General features: G+C 38.2%; 1 protein-coding gene across 1 annotated transcript in view; it reads left to right on the plus strand.

The window, feature by feature from the left end:
* The window catches only part of LOC139735001 (mitogen-activated protein kinase kinase kinase kinase 4-like), a gene marked incomplete at its 5' end in the record, with an annotated part of 64,096 nt that overhangs the window by 35,968 nt on the left and 9,928 nt on the right, over nt 1-18,200 (plus strand). Inside the window, 7 exons of the mRNA XM_071645776.1 lie at nt 1,140-1,223; nt 6,642-6,733; nt 14,610-14,752; nt 15,352-15,407; nt 16,077-16,171; nt 16,598-16,777; nt 17,263-17,415. Of these exons, the coding sequence (XP_071501877.1) occupies nt 1,140-1,223; nt 6,642-6,733; nt 14,610-14,752; nt 15,352-15,407; nt 16,077-16,171; nt 16,598-16,777; nt 17,263-17,415 (803 nt within the window). The remainder of the gene's footprint in view (nt 1-1,139; nt 1,224-6,641; nt 6,734-14,609; nt 14,753-15,351; nt 15,408-16,076; nt 16,172-16,597; nt 16,778-17,262; nt 17,416-18,200) is intronic.

The raw sequence follows: 18,200 nt of genomic DNA on the forward strand, positions 1-18,200 counted from the left end.
TTGCTTGTTTGTTTTGTCCTGTATATCCAGATGATATCAGTATGTTTATAGCGACTTTTGGGAGTGGTTTAACACTGGTAGCATTGGTATTTATGAAAAACTATCCTAATCGAAATGAACAAAGTAGTTGCTTATTTGTGCAATTGTGCCCCATGAAGTTAATTACTTGATTTCCTGTGCATGTGGTTTTTGTTGTTGTCATAATGTCTAAATGGTTTGCATGATGGTAAAACTAGTGGGTACTGCATTAACCAGTGGTTACTGGAGCCTAATTCAACTCTATGGTAGCTTTGAAAATCAAATACCAAAATCACTGGTGACACTAAAAGATAGTGACTGCCTAGCTTCATGAATTAAAGGTTCTTCATTGGACACTATGGTGTGTATGCTACACCAACTATTAATTTCTCCAAAGACTTCACCATAGAGTAAGTGTAGTGCCACTACTGAATTGAAGTTAGATTTTTAACATTTGAACTCCCAATAGATAGTCAACAAACTCCAACTGTGTTGGAGGGAGGTATAAACTCGGAGAAATAACCAATAAATCTGCTAGATCCACATTTAGGCCAGCACTTTGGCAGCTGTACACCGAGTTTGACAAGTAACCAGGAGAAACTTTGCACAAGTCACATGATTTCAGTTTATTTTGCTCAAAGCTGGTGCTTTGTCACACAGTCAGACCTGTTTAAGCAGCCATCAGTCTATTATAAAGTGTAGTGCAGGTATGAAGTGATGGTGTTGAATTCGCCACCAACCTGTCAATAGTGGCCACCTGTTTATAAAGGCCATCTTTCACGATTTTTTTTTTTCTGGATTGGTAGCTGTTATAAGCAGGTTTGACTGTATTTAGCTAGAAAATGCTTGATAAGTTGCAGTCCGCATGATAGGCTTCATACAATTAGACACCATGGAAGAATGCTCACTTCTTGTTCTTTGTTGTATAGTTTCCTGTGCATGACTTGCCCAATGTTTGTGACACTTTTGTTCCCTTCCCCCCTTTCCTACTCCCACCCTCTTGTTCGCTGCCCTCCTTTACCCCGCCTTTCAACTTTTCTTTCCCCCCCCCCTCCCTTACTCCTCCATGCCCCGCCCATTACCCACACCCCCCTTTGTCTTGCCTACCACCCACTCCACAGAGGGTTTTACCCCTCCCTGCTCCCCGAAAGTGGGAGTCCGGGGGAAGGTGTCTAAGCCTCAGCCCGTTCAGTTGAGCGACGTGGGTAAGTTGATAGGGTCGTGTGCTACCAAACCATGTGGGTCTCACATTGTATGTCCTTTGCATGCACTGACACTCACCCAACAAACAAAGTTTCATTGATCTCCTGCCCCCCCCCCCCCCCCCATTTTTTCCCCCTAAAAATTGATGAATTGAATCACAAGGTACAGGCAAAACCAGCCTCTCAACATTTTAAATCTCCTACTGTGGTAAAAGCAGTTTCAAAAGAAGATTTACAAGGAAATAGAGAGACATTTGGTTGATGTCCCAATAAATCTTTGGATAACAAAATAACGAATAACGAAATAGAAATTAGGGCTGCAACGTTATCCACTCTATGTATTTTCATTGTTAATTTGTTCGATTATAATGAAATTTCGATATAACGAAAGAAAACTGCCAGTCCCGAGGACTTCATTAAAGCCGGAGTCCACATTAGTAATATCTTTTTCTTAAAAGGTAGAGTTTGCTAGATATTGTCATGAGTTGAGATTGAATGAAAAGTTGATCCTTTTTGTCTTGTGCCTGTGCATCCTTCTTGCAAGAAAGAAAATTGATACAAGAAGTGTATTCTTTGCAGAGGCAAGGTTGGACATTTCTTCTACAAACCCCATCATAACACAACCATCACATGTACATCAATTATATGTATTTAAACATTATCCATGTACAGCCCTGATTCCCATAAACTCCCTCTTAACCTGAAACTTGTAACTGATATTAACTTACAGATGGATATTACTAAATACTGATGTTAATGTATCATTTACCAATCTAAATATATATAGCACATGGCAACTTCTTGCATTCTTTTAATAAATTTTTGCAATCAGTTTGATATTGGCAGTGATCATTTTGAAATATCACTGTAACACACAACTCCATTGTGATTTTAATTTAATCATTGAAAGTTTCAGATTCTATGCCCTTTTGGTATGACTTAACCTAACTTCATTGTATTTATCAATTCATCTAATTGTTAATAGGTGCAATAAACACAACATTGAGAGCTTGACTTTATGAAACAAAACAAAACAAAACAAAAAGTGAAGAAAAAATGCTCTTGATTCATATATCATATCACTGTGTGCAGAATCATTCGTTGCCTAGAAAAATACTCCTCATCCATGTACATTCTAGAGAAAGTTCATGAACTGCAAAACGATTTTAAAAATGTATATTTACCGACAACATTGCTTGCTGTGGAACAGACATTATGTGTCTTGACCCATCCCTCCCAGCTTTTTCCACAGTCTGTAATTCTCTTTCCTGCACAATGCTCCCCATATCTCGGACACACTTACTACTTGTGGGCTGAATGTTGGGGTCAGGGTTCACGACTCGGCTGTGTCACAGTTTTAACAGGGCTGCCCATCTTATAAACCAAATATAATGATGTGTAAGATAAAGGGACATGTGCACAGGTACATGTAGCATTGTGCTTACAGAAATCTTACATTGCAGTCAAACCTTTTGTCATCAGCTTTGCTGTACATACACACACTTGATTGTGACTCCTTTAAGATGAACACATTGTTGAGTGAAAACCTTTCCCACACACAGCTGTTCATTACATCATTGTGTGCGTTGGATCTCCAAACGTGGTTCTGTCACATATGTGGTTTCTTTTGTGCTGACTTCACCGGTAGCACCTAGGGGAAAAAGGAAGAAAAAAAAAACTGTTCCATTTTCATTCAGCAACTGTTTGCATAGAGTCATTCTTATTTGCACTTTTTTCCCCTCACTTACATGGGGTTGGCCCTTTTTTATTAGATTCAGTCCTGAAAGTATCGTGATGGGTCACCAATTTTCACAACTTTGCCCCGAAAGGTGTCGGAGGCATTATTAGATTCATTAGCCTCACTAGGTGCAGATCATATTGACCATAGTCAAGTCAAACTGCATTTACATTATTTTCTGTAGGTTGACTTTCGATAAATTCCATGCACCAGTACGGCCTTGATATGAATACAGGTACCATGGTGTTATTCCCCGTCCTCCATACTAGTAAACCTGAATCCATCCACCCACCCCATCCCCTACCCCATTCTCCCCTCTCACCCCCCCCCCCCCCCCACCACCCCCCCCCCTTGAATGGCAAGGAGGACGTAAACCTCATGATTCTTACCTTTAATACTGAACAAATGCCCTCTTGACTTCCTACAGGTATTTCATTTTGTATCAATTCATAATCACCCTTTTTGGTTTTTGTTTTGTCTTGCTGTATTGCAACACCAGTTCAGCATGCCTATACTCACAATATGTATCTTTGTTGTACACATCGCTTCAGTCCTTCTGGTTGTCATTAAATTTCCATTAATCACAGTGTGTATATATGTATACGTATAATGTATACACATGTATATGTATATGTATATGTATATGTATATGTATATGTATATGTACATATATGTATGTGTATGTATATGTATATGTATATGTATAATTTATGTATATTTGTGTGTATATATATGTGTCTATAAATACAACTTGGCTTATGTACTGTACTTGTTGTATATGAATATGAATATGTGTACATATATTATGTATACGTTTATGTTTTGTTAGCTGTAGGAGCAATCAAGAGCTATGACCCCTTTGTAGGATTTTAAATGTTTAGATTGTAACTCAAGAAGGGCCCCACAAGAACCTCAATAGTACAAAGTTTGCATGTCTTTCAATGAACCTACTGTATGTCATCACAAACCGAATTGAAATAGGTTTTATTTTCTCTCTTCCTGTCGTTTGAAATGACATGCAACCCACAAAGTGCTTGACAGATCATACATGTATCTTATGTGTATCAGCATAGCTGGCCTAGATGCAGACAGGATTTTAAGACTACACGGTGTTTTTACTTGTACTGTATCAATGAACAAAAAAAAAAAAAAAATGTTCGTCTTAAACATCCCATGGGTGTGGTTCCTCTTTTGATGTTCTATTAAAGGAAGTATGTGATGAATGATCATTGAAAAAAAAGTGATCATGTCAACATAATGATGATAGATGAAAGAATTTTTAATAGATACTGAAACTGCAACCAGGTAATGGAATAAGTGAATAAATCTATATACCATGTACTTGTGAGAGTAATAGGTAGCAATGGAAGATACACCCACACACACAAAGATACACATACACATATGCTACATGCATACATCCACTTTTAAAGGCATAATTGACCATTTGCAGATGAAACAAAAACCCTGCATTAGTGCTCTAAAATAGTTCTAAAATGTGAGTTAGTGATAGAAACAACCACTGTAAATATTTGAATCGGTAAAATGGATGTTAAGTACAACTGTATCGTTAAATATACAAAATGTGAATAATAGTTATGATAAAAATGCTTCCAGACTAAACCGTCTACAGTTTCGGTTTATTGAGAAAAATACTGATATCTCCTTATATTTTAGGCTTTATTGCAAAAATTTTACGTGGTAGGCTGTTTTGTCATACAACACAACAGACTAACACATATGCATCAAAAGTGATATCTTGAATTTTTTTTTTTTTAATCACTGCTCCCAAAGGTAAACTGGACCTTCAAAGTGCACTGCACACATATAAACTTCCATGTGTGCATGCAGAAAATCAAGCAACATGCATGGGCTTGGTGGGATGGGGGGGGGGGGGGTATAGTATTTTGGAAGATAGAATTCATGAAAGTTATGACAAAAGTAGTACATGTTACTTCTCCAAGTGAATTTATGAGCATATAATTTCAAAAATTCATTTTAAACTTCATTCCTCTGATATAAACAATTACCGAGAAAGGGGGCACTAAGTGGTTTTATAATTTATGTCCAAATCCTAGCTGTCTGACCCCCCAAACAAAGCCACTACGGCATGTCAAAGGAAAGTCAATCCCATTTGTTATAATGATTTGGCTGCCATACATTTTTAGCTCTCCTGAACATTAGACATTTTTAGATACAATGTTTTTGTTACCGCAACAGTGATTTTTGATATATTGCTTTGATATATTTTTGATATATTGCTTTGTGCCCTGTGTACTAAAATGTTTTTACAAAATGAGACAACTATACATTTATCACTCATCAGTATCTCATAGAACTATATACCATCCATACCTTTAACTGCTGGTGGTATAATAAGCACATTGATGTACATGCTTATTCAATGACTGTCATGCGACTACCACAACTTCTAACCACTGACCATGATATTGATGTACCGTGGGCATGCATGTCTTGCTCTGACACCCGAGGTGTCTTGTTGCTGTGGGAAGCACCGTGTACCTATTAAAACACAATTTGTTTGGTTTTCACCTCCCCCCTTACTTAACAAAACCTGTTGTAACACTTGGATACCAAATATGGCACAGCACCATTATTGTGATAAGCTATAGTTATGTCAAGAGAACCATTCACAGAGATATAGAAAGATGATTAACTGTCAGAGGTTAATTTCTTGAAGACTGGCCCGGCTCGGATATACGTTGTATTAAAGGCATAATTTACCATTGTCAGATGAAACAAAAACCCAGCATTAGTGCTTTAAAATAGTTCCGAAATGTGAGTTTAGGATAGAAACAACCACTGTAAAAATTTGAATCCTTATAATCAATGTTAAGTATTGTTAAATACACAAAATGTGAACAATAGTTATAATAGTAATGTTGCCAGACTAAACTGTCTACAGTTATGGTTTAATGAGAAAAGTACTGATATCTCCTTATATTTTAGGCTTTATTGCCAAATTTTATATGGTAGGGTGTTTTGTGATACAACAGACCTACACATATGCATCAAATATGATATCTTTAAAATTTTTTTGAATCACTGTTCCCAAAGGTAAACAGGACCTTTAAAGAATCCCCTTCACAAATTGCGTACAGCTTTATCACTGATCCCTGTGTAAGTACACACACAGCCAAAGGATCTCGAGTTGAGTCGGCCGTTACCGATGAACATGCATTGTGATGCACATATTCACTGACGGGCACATATTTGGTATTCGAATGTACCGCGGTGAGCAGCGATTGAAGATAGATTAAATCTGGCCACCTATGTCTCCCCATATCGCTGTGGGGTTTCTAACCTGTTGAGGATTGGCTAATTTTGCTACAACACACATTTTCCATAGACATCTGCCCGAGCATGCTCAGGACTCATCCTCAACGGGTTAATAGTATGTTATGCAGACAAGTTTGACAATTCTTTGGTGATGAAACCTTGTCCAATACTTGCTTGCAATAAGTGAGGCAAAATCCAAATAAGGTAGCAATACATTATTTGATGGAAATGATTCTTTTGGAAGTCAAGTGTAGCCTCTTCATCCAAACAGGGAATGAAAGTGAACTGTTAAAACAACACAACTATTCATTTTGTACATGATGAAAGTAAACTCTCTAATAACAGACTGGTGTATTGTTCCTTTCTCTGCTCTGACCCAACAGCTCAGAAGCCACAGGTTGCACAGTACGGCGAGGGGAAGAAACCGTCGTCCACCAGGCCGTCCAGCTTCCAGGGACCGGCCAGAAATCCCATGGTAAGTCTGGCAGCGAGCCAGGGCAAAATTGATGCCAATTCTCTGTGGTTTCTGCGTCTGATTCAGTGTTTGTGTTGTCTTAATGAAGTAGTAAGCCGATACACTTGTATGTACTCGTACAGTACGTCTGCTATATACTCACAGAGTGTTGCCAAAAGGTGATGAATGTGGAAAAAAGGAAAATAGAATTGTCCATGTTCTTTTCAGTTTAGGAGGGTAGGAAAGGGGGGGTGTGGATCAGAGATTTGCTAGCTGATAGAATCAGTGATTATTCTGATTCTTTTAACCTTGATTTTATTATAATTCAATATGAACCTGAGTTGCATTGAAACATGAAGAATCGGCTGAAGAAATAAACCTTACTGGGGTTTGTTTATGAAGTCATAATCCTGTTGTAGAAATTTCTGTTAAGTAAACTTTAGACTAGATTTGAATTCAGCTCTTTATAAAACATGGTCAGAGTAGTGCATACTTTTTATGTGGCATTTGTTTATAGAGTGAACTATTCTTTTCTTTTCTTTTTTTTTCTGTTTATTCCTGTGACAATATTAAGAATTTGTATCAGAATGTTTTATGTTGTAAATTTTGCATTTGCTTTATAGTTAAATCTGAAATGTTCTTTTTGTTAGTGTTTTCTTTCTGTACGGTATAATTTTTGTTCCTTTTTTGTCATCTGTCTTTCACTATCAGTACTTTGCTACTTTGTTACTTTTTTTAAAGTGGATGTTACCGATTCATATTTTAGACTTTGTCTTATTGTTGACACCTTTAACTTTACCCAAACAAATGATATCACTTACCTTGACTATCAAACTGTCCCCATGGAAACGGCAGGTTAGCACACGTCAGCGACAGAAGGAGGTAAATCCGGCAGACTACAAATTTAGACATTGTGCACATTGGGACTACGAGTCCAGGCATTTTGATTCTTACTTGATATATATATATATATATATATCAGATTGTTTTTCTGCATCCATCCATGATGTAAACTACTCTTGCCACATTCTTTCCACAAATGGGCACCCATGTATCGAACAACTAATGTTTTCTGAAAGTCATTATGCACTCATAGTGCCGCCCAGTCAAATGGACACATGATCAATGTCATTCATACATGAACACTCCATGAGCAGTTTTCATTCACCATTTGTGACAGTGGCATTTAACTAGACTCGGGTATGCTTTGGCTCTAAATGATGGTGTAGATGTTAAACATTGTATCCCGTCTTTCATAGGGCGTTAGATGGTCCTGCAACCCAACTCATTACAGAGAAATGGAAAGTGAATAAAAAGAGTGAAGTTTCCGTTAGATTCTCACCAGTGATAGATTAGTGATTCATCAATAATGACTCTCATACATTGTAGAGTCATACTAGTCGTAACTAGAAGAAAGATTCAGCAATTATTCTTCAGTTTTAATAGCCCTTAATATTTCTGTGGGCTCCTTCGACTCTGAAATCTTTTTGAGATGAGAAGCACTTTGATGTCAGATATTCTATAAATTAATGTGCAGAAATCCAGCTGTGGAAATATACTTTCATGCCACTGTTTCTTGTGACCAAATTTTGCTTGCGACCATTTTGACATTCTTCCAAACACACTGGAAAGCCAAATCCCATCTTCCAACTCATCTTGTTCTAACCAGGAATACAATGATCATGTATGTAATATATATTATGAGAAATGGGCGATGAAATTACTACGGTACTCATATTTTGTTGGAAGCAGTTTCCGTTTGAAAGCCAATTGCCAAGTCTTTAGTTGATTCAGTGATTGAAGGTATTCTCATTCATTCTGCTAAACTCTCAGAGGGAAAAGGGGGAGGGGTTGAATATCAGGTGAAAGGTCACAGAAATTAAACTAAAACCTGTCAATTTTCCAGGTAAAACTTTAGCTGAAGAAGTCAAATGGGAAAGTAGGTGGTATGATAGATACAAATCAATTTTTTTTTTCTATGTGCTGAGAGGACAAATGGTCAATTCCCAAGGGCAGTATTCAAAATCAGTGAACTGCCTCTAAATGTTAATGTTGTAATTGCATGAGCAGGCCATAGCATCCCAGTCAACTGTGTACGGCAGTCAAATTGGTCTAGTTGTACTATATGGCATACGAGGACGAAAGCAAGGCTTTGTTTCTTGTACATAGTACACTCGTCATCTTCCTGCATGATATGTTCATCGTAGAAGTAGACATCATCTTGTTTCTTGAGTCTGCAGATGTCCAGAAGTCCCTACCAACGTTTGTTTATGATTTTTAAAAAAAAGAGAAAAAAAATCAAAGTCCAATTTAATCGTTCATCCGCCAGTGAGAAGTACTTCATTGCATGGCAACTCCAACCGCAAAATGGCTGCCACAATAATGGAAATGCAGTGCACTTTCTTAAATACATATGGCAAATTCATTAAGTAAATAGAAACGGATTCGTATGTCAAATTAAATTTCCAAGCAGTGTGTCATGTCATATGAGATTAGAATCTGATTTGTTTTGATTGGTGTCCAGTTCTCTGGACAGTGGCAATTTGAGAGACTAGAGAAAAAAAAACAACAACTGAATCCCATTTCATAATAATATTCAGTGGTTAAAAAAAAATACGACAATAATTGCCACTGCAACATGGTAATGGAGAATCAGTTGTGATCATTTTTGCTGTTGCCATGGTAATGGCCGTTACAACAAGTTGCAATATTCACAAATGTTTGTGTGATACTATATATATATTATACAATCTGCCCTGGACCACGACTGTACTGCAGGCAACCCAAAGTTGTGTTCACATTGTAGATTTATGTACATACATGTACAGTAGACAGTATGGATGGGGAAATTGTCTGTGTTTGTTATAGTTGATGTATTAATTGTTCGTATTTAGTATCCACAAGTTCTAATTTTCTCCTAAGATATGGCGAGATCATGACTGTTGCTTTGTCTATATGCGATTGCACCATATCTAGTGATCAGTACATTGCAGTTTGTTAGGCATTTCATGAATATTCAAACTCAATTTTAAAATTGTAGATGATAAAAAAATCCATTTGAATAAATTTTCAGTTTCAGGGGCAATTTCGTCATCAGAAAGTGTCAGTCCACAATGATTTTTTAGCTAGATTCTTTGCATGTGGTAGAAAGAGGGAAAAGTGAGCAAGGAGAAGGAGGAAAAAAAAACTTCACACCTCTTTCCAGAACAAATTACAATCTTTGATGATTATTTTAGAGACTAAGTGTTTATATCATAGTTGGAAAAACTTTAAAAATGACTGCCATGTATTGCTGGCATGCATACAAGATTTTTTTCATGCATTTGTTTTTGTGATAATGTACATGTGAACTCGCCATATCTGGAACGTCTAGTAGATTTAGCAATAATCTGTACATTATTGATATTATCAATCTTCTTTATATTTCTGATGTTTATTCCATGTGAATCTCTGTTCCATGTCGCTGCCCGGCTGTGACTGCTCACCCTTGTAGGAGGTAGAAAGAAAAATATGAAAATGATGATTGAAGAGTTTTTTGCTGGAATGTATCATCTTCATCTATTCTATCCTCTGTTTTTTTTTCTTCAGTATTCTGTTTTGTTTGTTTGTTTGTTTCTGTTTCATATGGTACGAGTGCTGTGTTTTTCATTCCATATTATCGTTTTGTGTGAAAGCTCTGTCTGAAGCACCTTATCCAGCTTTGCTTTACATGTTACATCTTCTTTTTTAGTTTCTCCGTCTTCTATTCTTTCTCTTGTATATTTCTTATTCAAACAATTTCTTCCACATTTACATACAAATCATACAAGGCAATTATTGTGTCCACCTTCAAACATTCACGACAATTAACACATGCGTCACCTGTGGACGTGTGTGTCAATTTCACATGCAAACATTGCATTTAGAGGGCCGTCACATTGTTTGGAATAAGACGCAAAAGTGGCTGTTCTCACATCGCTTTGGTTTGAAAAGTCACGAAGTTGTCATGGCAACCAGTGACCTTGAGTATTAACCCAGTTAACAGTAATTCATGCTCCATGCATACTCCAGTACATCACAATCATTACCATAGTTGTGTTTCCAATGACCGCTGCACCTCTTTTATTTTGAAAAGTTTGTTGACCTTTCCAGTAGTTAGGCTACTAGTAACCCATAGCATATGAAAAAAATGGTAGACCTTGTTGAAAGTCTATGGAGGTAGCTTAATCTAGTAAGGAACAGGGTTGTAGAGATGCCACTTCCAAGTTAGTACTGACAATCAATCTGCACAGAGATAAGCTAACAGATTGGATGGAGCTTCATAGGGTGTGGCAGGGTGTGGTAGGGTGTGGCATGGTGGGGAAGTGGCTGTTAGAGTACCCAAGTACCCATTGGAAGATTGCTACCAAACTTGTGTCAAACCATACATTGCAATCATTTACTACCATGCACTCAATGAAGAGATGGGGGTACCTTTGGAGTTGGGACAGGGCGGGGTGGGGTGGGGCAGGGCAGGGCGGGGCGGGGCGGGGCAGGGCAGGGCGGGGCAGTGCGGAGAAATACCTGAAAACTAGTTGAAGAATTACTTAATTTGTGTGAAACCATATTTTCCAATCATTACCGGCCATCACACATCCACGGAGAGGCGGGATGGACCTTCACAGGGTTGGACATGGTGTGGCAATGCAAAGAGGTTCCTAATCACTTGTTATTACTAGGAGTTTATACCACTGAATCCCGTAGAACCAACCATAGCAATCGTACACCATTGGAGGGATGGAGTGGGGTTTCACTGGGCAAGACAGGGCAGGGTGGGGTAGGGCGTGGTAGTGAGAAGAATTTGTGTAAAACCATACATTGCAATCACACGCCCTTGGAGAGATGGAGTGGAGCTTCAGTGGGCGGGGCAGGGTGGGGCAGGGTGAGGCAGGGTGGAGAAGTATTAATAGTAATACCTCTTAAATGCCATTTCCAATGATGCTACTTAGTGTGTAGGAATATCATGTGTGAAGCCTTATATGTGTGTTTCATTTCTGAACATTCATCTGCCACCTACGCAGTTGTACATTTGAGAAACACCCTTCTTATGCCTTAACCATCTTCACCAACAAATCCCAAGTATATATATGATGTGATAATATTTAAGATATGTCACAAATACCCCTCAGCATTATGAGAAAGCACACAGTAGAATGTTCAAGCATACAAGTATGTAAAATAGAAATATAACGTAGTATTAAAAGCATCACTGTGTTGACCCTACCTTCTATGTGGCCCACCAATTATTTTTCTTTCCATTCCCGTGACAACCAGCATACAGTTCAACATGATACACATTGCCTTTGGTCTCATTATGCCTTCAATTTCATGATGCCTTTAATTTCACAATTAGTTTGTCAGCCATGCACACACACTCCTCAAACACTTTAGTCGAAACAAATCTTTCCATACCCACTCGGTATTAGTTTAGATTTTTTTATTCACGTACACCATTTACTATACATGGGGCTATTAAGTAATCACTGGCTGAGGTAAAGATTGCACACAGATCTTCCCTCTGCTGCTAGTTACATCCTTTTTTATTGTTCTCCCTTCTTGCTTATGATCTATTTTATGAGGGCAAATAAGTGATATCCTTTTTTTGTCCCTGCAAATAATGTTTCTAATTTTGTCACTCTCTCTCTCATTTTTTTAAACCAATTATTGCCCAATGTGTGTTCAAATTTATCAGTCAAATATGTCATTGCTCCACAGCTTTCATTTGAGCTAATAAAGTATGAGGTTTATTTTTGTCTTAATTTGAATATTACTGCCTGTGTTAAAAGTCTAGGTTTTGTTTTCGATATATTTTTGGTCTGTACAATTACAAAAAGGGTGCAGAATAAGATTTATGAAATATTCGAGAGAAAAAAAAATTCCATAGTACAATATTTTGGTGAAGAAATCCGAATTGCTGTGGATTTGCATCTACTGTTAGTTGATTTTGTGTGACAGAATTAAACTCATCAATATTATTTTATACATATATATCTCCAAAGTAGCAGTGAATCAGCGTTTGAGACCATGCAATCTCATGATTCCCATGGCAAAGTAATCTTTGCATTCAGCTCCTAATTTTTGTGATGAGTTTTTGACCCCCTAATGCCCAGAAGACAGTTTTATTGATTAGGTTTGAGTAGCTGTAGACCACATTGATGCAGGAACATTTTGTTACGGGGCCATTTTTGTATGCCTTGGGGCACATTTTAGTCACCATAAAACACCAATAAAAAAGGTCTATTATGTATATGCATGGGCAAGAGTTTACTTTTGGGGGAAAATGGTGGTGTTTGACACATTTCATTTTCTATAATTTAATTTTTAGAAGATAAGAGGTATACATGTATATGCATGGGCAAAAGTTTACTTTGGGAAAACATAGTAGAGTTTGAAACACTTTAATATTTGTTTCTATTTCCTGTAATATTGGTGCTGGAGTGTTTCTGATTTACTTGAAGTGCCCTACTTTGGTTTTTCAGTGTCTTGACTAAACTTGCTACAAACTATAAGAGGTTTTTTTTTGCATTGATTTATCTGATTCTTCTCTGAGTGCATTTTGACCATTGCATCTTATGGTTGTGGGTTTTGCTTTTTCTCTGTAAGTGTCTCCCTGTTCTCTTCCTGCTTCGAAATTTAAATGCCGGTATCACAAATCATTTTATTCCACCAATACTGAGGAAGAAAAAATAAAACAGACAGCCCCGAGTCCTAAATATATGCATCTAATGCTCTGATATTCTGTTTCCGATTATTGAAATCATACCATCATTTTTTTTTTAAATCCATATTCTTGCCTGTGTTTAATGCTCTTTGTTGTCTCTATAGTTCTGTGAAATGAATAAACAAATTTCAAGTACGGTACTCTTGAAAGTAAGAGATTGCTAAGCTAACTAATTATATGGTACTCCCGTACGAAACCAGTTTTTGTGACTTGGGAATTAATGTATTTTGATCTATCAGAAGGAAAAATATACTAGGTCACAAATTACATTCACATCATGCTAGTAATTTTTTCAGCAGCAAAGATAATAAGACTTACACATTAAAGCCCATGTCACCATCTTCCGTCTGTTGTGTACGCAAAGTGCGACAACCAATATGAAGTGTAGTCGCATTTATTTCCTGGTCTTCCCAGCCTGATCAAGAAAGCACATGCTACCACCATTCTGAAGAGAGCGAGATCACTCTTACCACCGCCCACGCAACCATTCTACCCTTCATTTTATACATCAGTAGATAATTCTTCGTACTTTCACACTCATGAGCTTTCGATTCTCACAAAAAAAAGGGCTATCACTCCACAAACTGTCACTTCACAAATTCCTGACACATTGACGTAGAATGTACATTACATAAGTCTCTCTGGTTGTAGCTCACGTCTTTTCCATTAATTCATGCAGAGTGCTTTATGTCACCTTTGGCGAACTTTTTGAGTACTTGATTAAAAATAAGGGGAGGGTGGGAAATGATCACAGAAGAATTTGGATTCTTCTCAGTATTACAAACTTTTCTTGGTTTACCATGATTTTAATTCCTTTTGAATAAACAAAACACTTTTAGTGCTTGCATTGTTTATTAACATTATCAAAATGTCAGTCTTCCCCACTAGATAGAAGAATAAAGGAGAAAGGCTCAGATTGTATCAAACTCTCCAGAAGATCTTTCACGTTGAAGTTTTCCAGAGAACAGATTTGTTAATTGAGTGTGCAAATTTGAAATTGAACAGATTGTCAACTATAAGTGAACTTGAGAGACAAATGGCGGAGATTATTTGGCCCATCTTTACAGAAGTCCTTTTCTTTTCGTGTTGTTTTCTTTTTTTATAATGCATAAGTGATGCGAAAGTAAAGAGTCAAACTTTCCCCGTCCCCTTTTTCAGGACCTAGTTGCACTTGCTGCCCAGCTGAGCGCCATCGCTGGCGAAAAGGTGGACGAGGACGACGATGACGATGAGGAGGAAGAGGTGGCCGGAGTGGGCGGAGGCGACGGAACGATTCCCGCATCAGATGCTCCCAAACCTCTGTGAGATGATTCCTCCTTTGATTGATTGGTTGTCATGGCAATAGGCCAGGGTGTGGTCAATCCCCACAGTTATTCTTCCTATGCATTAAAAAAAAAGATGTTGAGACATCTTGTTTACACTTTGTGATTCATTCAGATATTTTGTTATTTTGCTCTGGTAGGAGAAGAGGAAAATTAGAAAAAAATGGAAATAAGAAAAAAAAAAAGATGATATGCCTTTATGTAGTCAATCTATATTAAACATGGAATTCGCACAGGATGTAGTGGAATTGAACCGACTGGAAAGCTAATTTTCTGGTGGTTCTCTGTTTGAAATGTGCTCAGAAAACTGATCCAGGATGACCAAAAGGCCAACCCGATCCTTGCCTGCATGCACAAGATACACATACTTGAATTAAGCAGCAGCGACTTGTCTTGAGTGACTGTCCAATAACCCATCAACCGGACTACTAGCATTTCAAACCATCTGACACAGAATTAAATGATGTGGTTAGTCTCTAGTATATGTGGTCATATTTGATGTAAACTTTTGTTTGTCTCTGATGTTTCATTCGTTGTTTGTTCATTTGTTGTTGTTTTTTGTTCCTTTTGATATGCAGACCAGGAACACCGTCTTACAATGCGGACACGTTAGAGACATTTGTTATCAAAGAAGGTGAGTTAGCTGAAATGAAATGTAATGAAAATGAAGACAGCAAAAGTTATTAGAGTCATGATACTGATGATGATAATAATAATGATGATACTGTACGAGCTGAAATTTTTGCGGTGGTTTTATTTTCGTGAACCGCCTTTGAAGTGCGAAAATAACAACACACGAAAATAATAGCGGTGAATAAGTAAGTTCAGTTAGACCCTCGCAACCGCGAAATTAACAACACGTGAAAATGTCCTCCAAGTAGCAATTCGCGGAAATGTCGGTACGCGAAAATTTCAGCTCGTACAGTAGTGATAACAATAACAACAATAACAATAATAGTATTGACAAATGTGATAACATCAAATGTGATGATACCAATAATGATAGTGATAGTAATTATGCTTAAAGTAATGTCGATAGTATTGGTGATAAATGATATAATGTAGTTATAATAGTGTTTACTATCTTCATATGATGCACAATACCTTTAGCAACATGTCAAAGTACTGTCTCGGAGTAAGAGAATAGAGAAGCTGGTACAAGTATGGCATTGCAGTATGTTCATCTATAAGCCCTAGTGCACCTGTGTATGCCTGAACATCTCATAACTCTGTAGTCTGATCATACATTGTAGTTTAGGCAAGTTGAGATTAGCACGTTTTTGAATTTGTCTTTGGGTTTCAGACCCTAATGCTAGCAACGACAGCGTGGAAAGCACAGAGAGTACGACAAGTTTCGTTCCAGGGAAGAACGCCAAGCCAGGCCCCAGCAGAACGCAGGTAAAGTCCGACCTGCCATGTACACAGTTCAGTCTGAAGAGGGCGCCCTTTTCTCTAGGATTTGGAGCTGTCACCTACTTACTCCATGCGAATGCTCATTGATGTTCTTTCTTCGATTTATGTACTAGTCTGCATCCATACGCAAATGATGTAAAACTGTAATGAATTATGTCACGGCTGTTTCTTTTGGAATCTTCTTTTAAATCTGCTCTTTGCTCTTTTTTCTCTCATCTTCTTTCAAAAGAAGAAATGTCATTCAAGACTACATGATAATGTAATCAGTACTTGTCTTGAAGAATGAGTGTACAATGTATATTAAATCAACATATTTGTCCGGAGAGAATAGTGAGGCAGTAGACTCTCAAAATCCATGAAACTTTACACCCTTTTCAATCACATATTTTTTTTTCCCCCTTTCTTTTCCAGCTTGACATGGCACCAAGCAGACAGGTGCGGGGTGTGGTCCAGCCCTCGGGGCGCAGTACGCCCCCTCAGCAGCGGCCCCGATCCGGCCACGGCTCGCCCCGGGACTCACCCCACGCCCAGAGGAAAGACGACGGCCTTTCCCAAGCCAACAACAGAGGGAGCCCCATCGTCAGCAGACGGGTAAGACGATGACCTTTCACCTTTGAAGTGAAAGTTTACACCAAGTTCGAATTGGCTCGTAAATAAAGAAGAATAAAGTCATACACACAGAATGGTTAAGGCTTAATCAAATTTGGACCTAAGATAGGAAAGTTATAGAATTTTGTTATTTGACATGTTATCATGAAACTGTACTAGTACAGGTAGCAGGCAACAACCACATAACTGATTTTTTGAAAATGGTTACATTTGCTGAAACATGGATCAAAAGCATTATTTATTCAATGTGATGCTCATCTGTGAACCAACCAGTGGGAGAGTTTTGAGTTGACATGGTCTTCACCTCAGCTAATTGGCATGGCTGGCTACAAGCAGTATCACCAGTCAATGAAAACAAGGGACACTCTGAAACCCATGACGTAACCATGGTCCTCCCCTTCCTTACCCCCTCCCCCCTCCTTATCCTCTCCATCTTCTTCCTCCTCTTTCACGTGTCCTGCCTATAGATTCCCAAGGAGCCGGTCAGGCCGGGTAGCCTGGAGATCAACACGGGGCCAGGAAGCAGCGACGTTCTCCCAGACCTGCTTCCCCAGCAGCAGAGTCCCATTGGGGCCTCCTCCAGGAGTCAGGGCCCGCAGGACAAAGCGTCGTCCAATGAGGTAGGGCCAGTGAATTCCCCTCTACTCTCGCCAACATCATAAATCCCAGAGGTGTCATAATATTCTAGGTGTACAGGAAGTGTAGGAGTAATGGCGCGTTAACACCGAGCACGGTACGGGCAACAGTCTGGGGTTTTTGCTGTGGTGCGCCAAAAAGAACCATTTCTGGTTCTGTTTAAAAAAAAAAAAAATCTGTAATTCGGTACAAAATCACCCTAAATGTTATTCTTATATCAGAATCAAAAGCAACAAAATCAACAGTAGATGATTAATTTTGTAACAAAATCACTAGCGGGGAAGTGATGTTGTAACAGAACCAGACATGGTTCCTTTTGGCAAAAAGCTGGCCCGTTGCCCGTACCGTTCTTGGTGTAAAACTCAAGTTTGTGTGATTTATGTGTTAATGTTGTCATGATGCTAATCAGATCTAAAATATGCTCTGGCATGTGTAATAATAGTTTGAGACAAAAGTATCACTCCTCTTGAACTGGCACTGGTAATGTGGACACACTGAAAATGGAATTAGTATTCTTAACAGAGCTGGTCTCTGGTGACAGAGATATTATGAGTAGATAATTAATGTCACAGGCTTTCAAAACCCAGGACGATCATACAGCATTTAACTTAAGTCATCGGTTTGTGCGCGCTTTGAACAAATATCCCACATGTATCTGTCAATAATTGCTGTTTCCATAAAAGCAGCTGGAAAACAGTCAGTCAGCTGCCAATTATTTCAGTTGTCACAATGTAAGTGATATTTCTCTAGGTGATCCATTTGCTGTTTT

Source organism: Diadema antillarum, unplaced genomic scaffold, assembly GCF_040938485.1.
Source record: "Diadema antillarum isolate AM-2024a unplaced genomic scaffold, OU_Dant_1.0 seq00000561_RagTag, whole genome shotgun sequence".
NCBI classification, from domain to species: Eukaryota; Metazoa; Echinodermata; class Echinoidea; order Diadematoida; family Diadematidae; genus Diadema; species Diadema antillarum.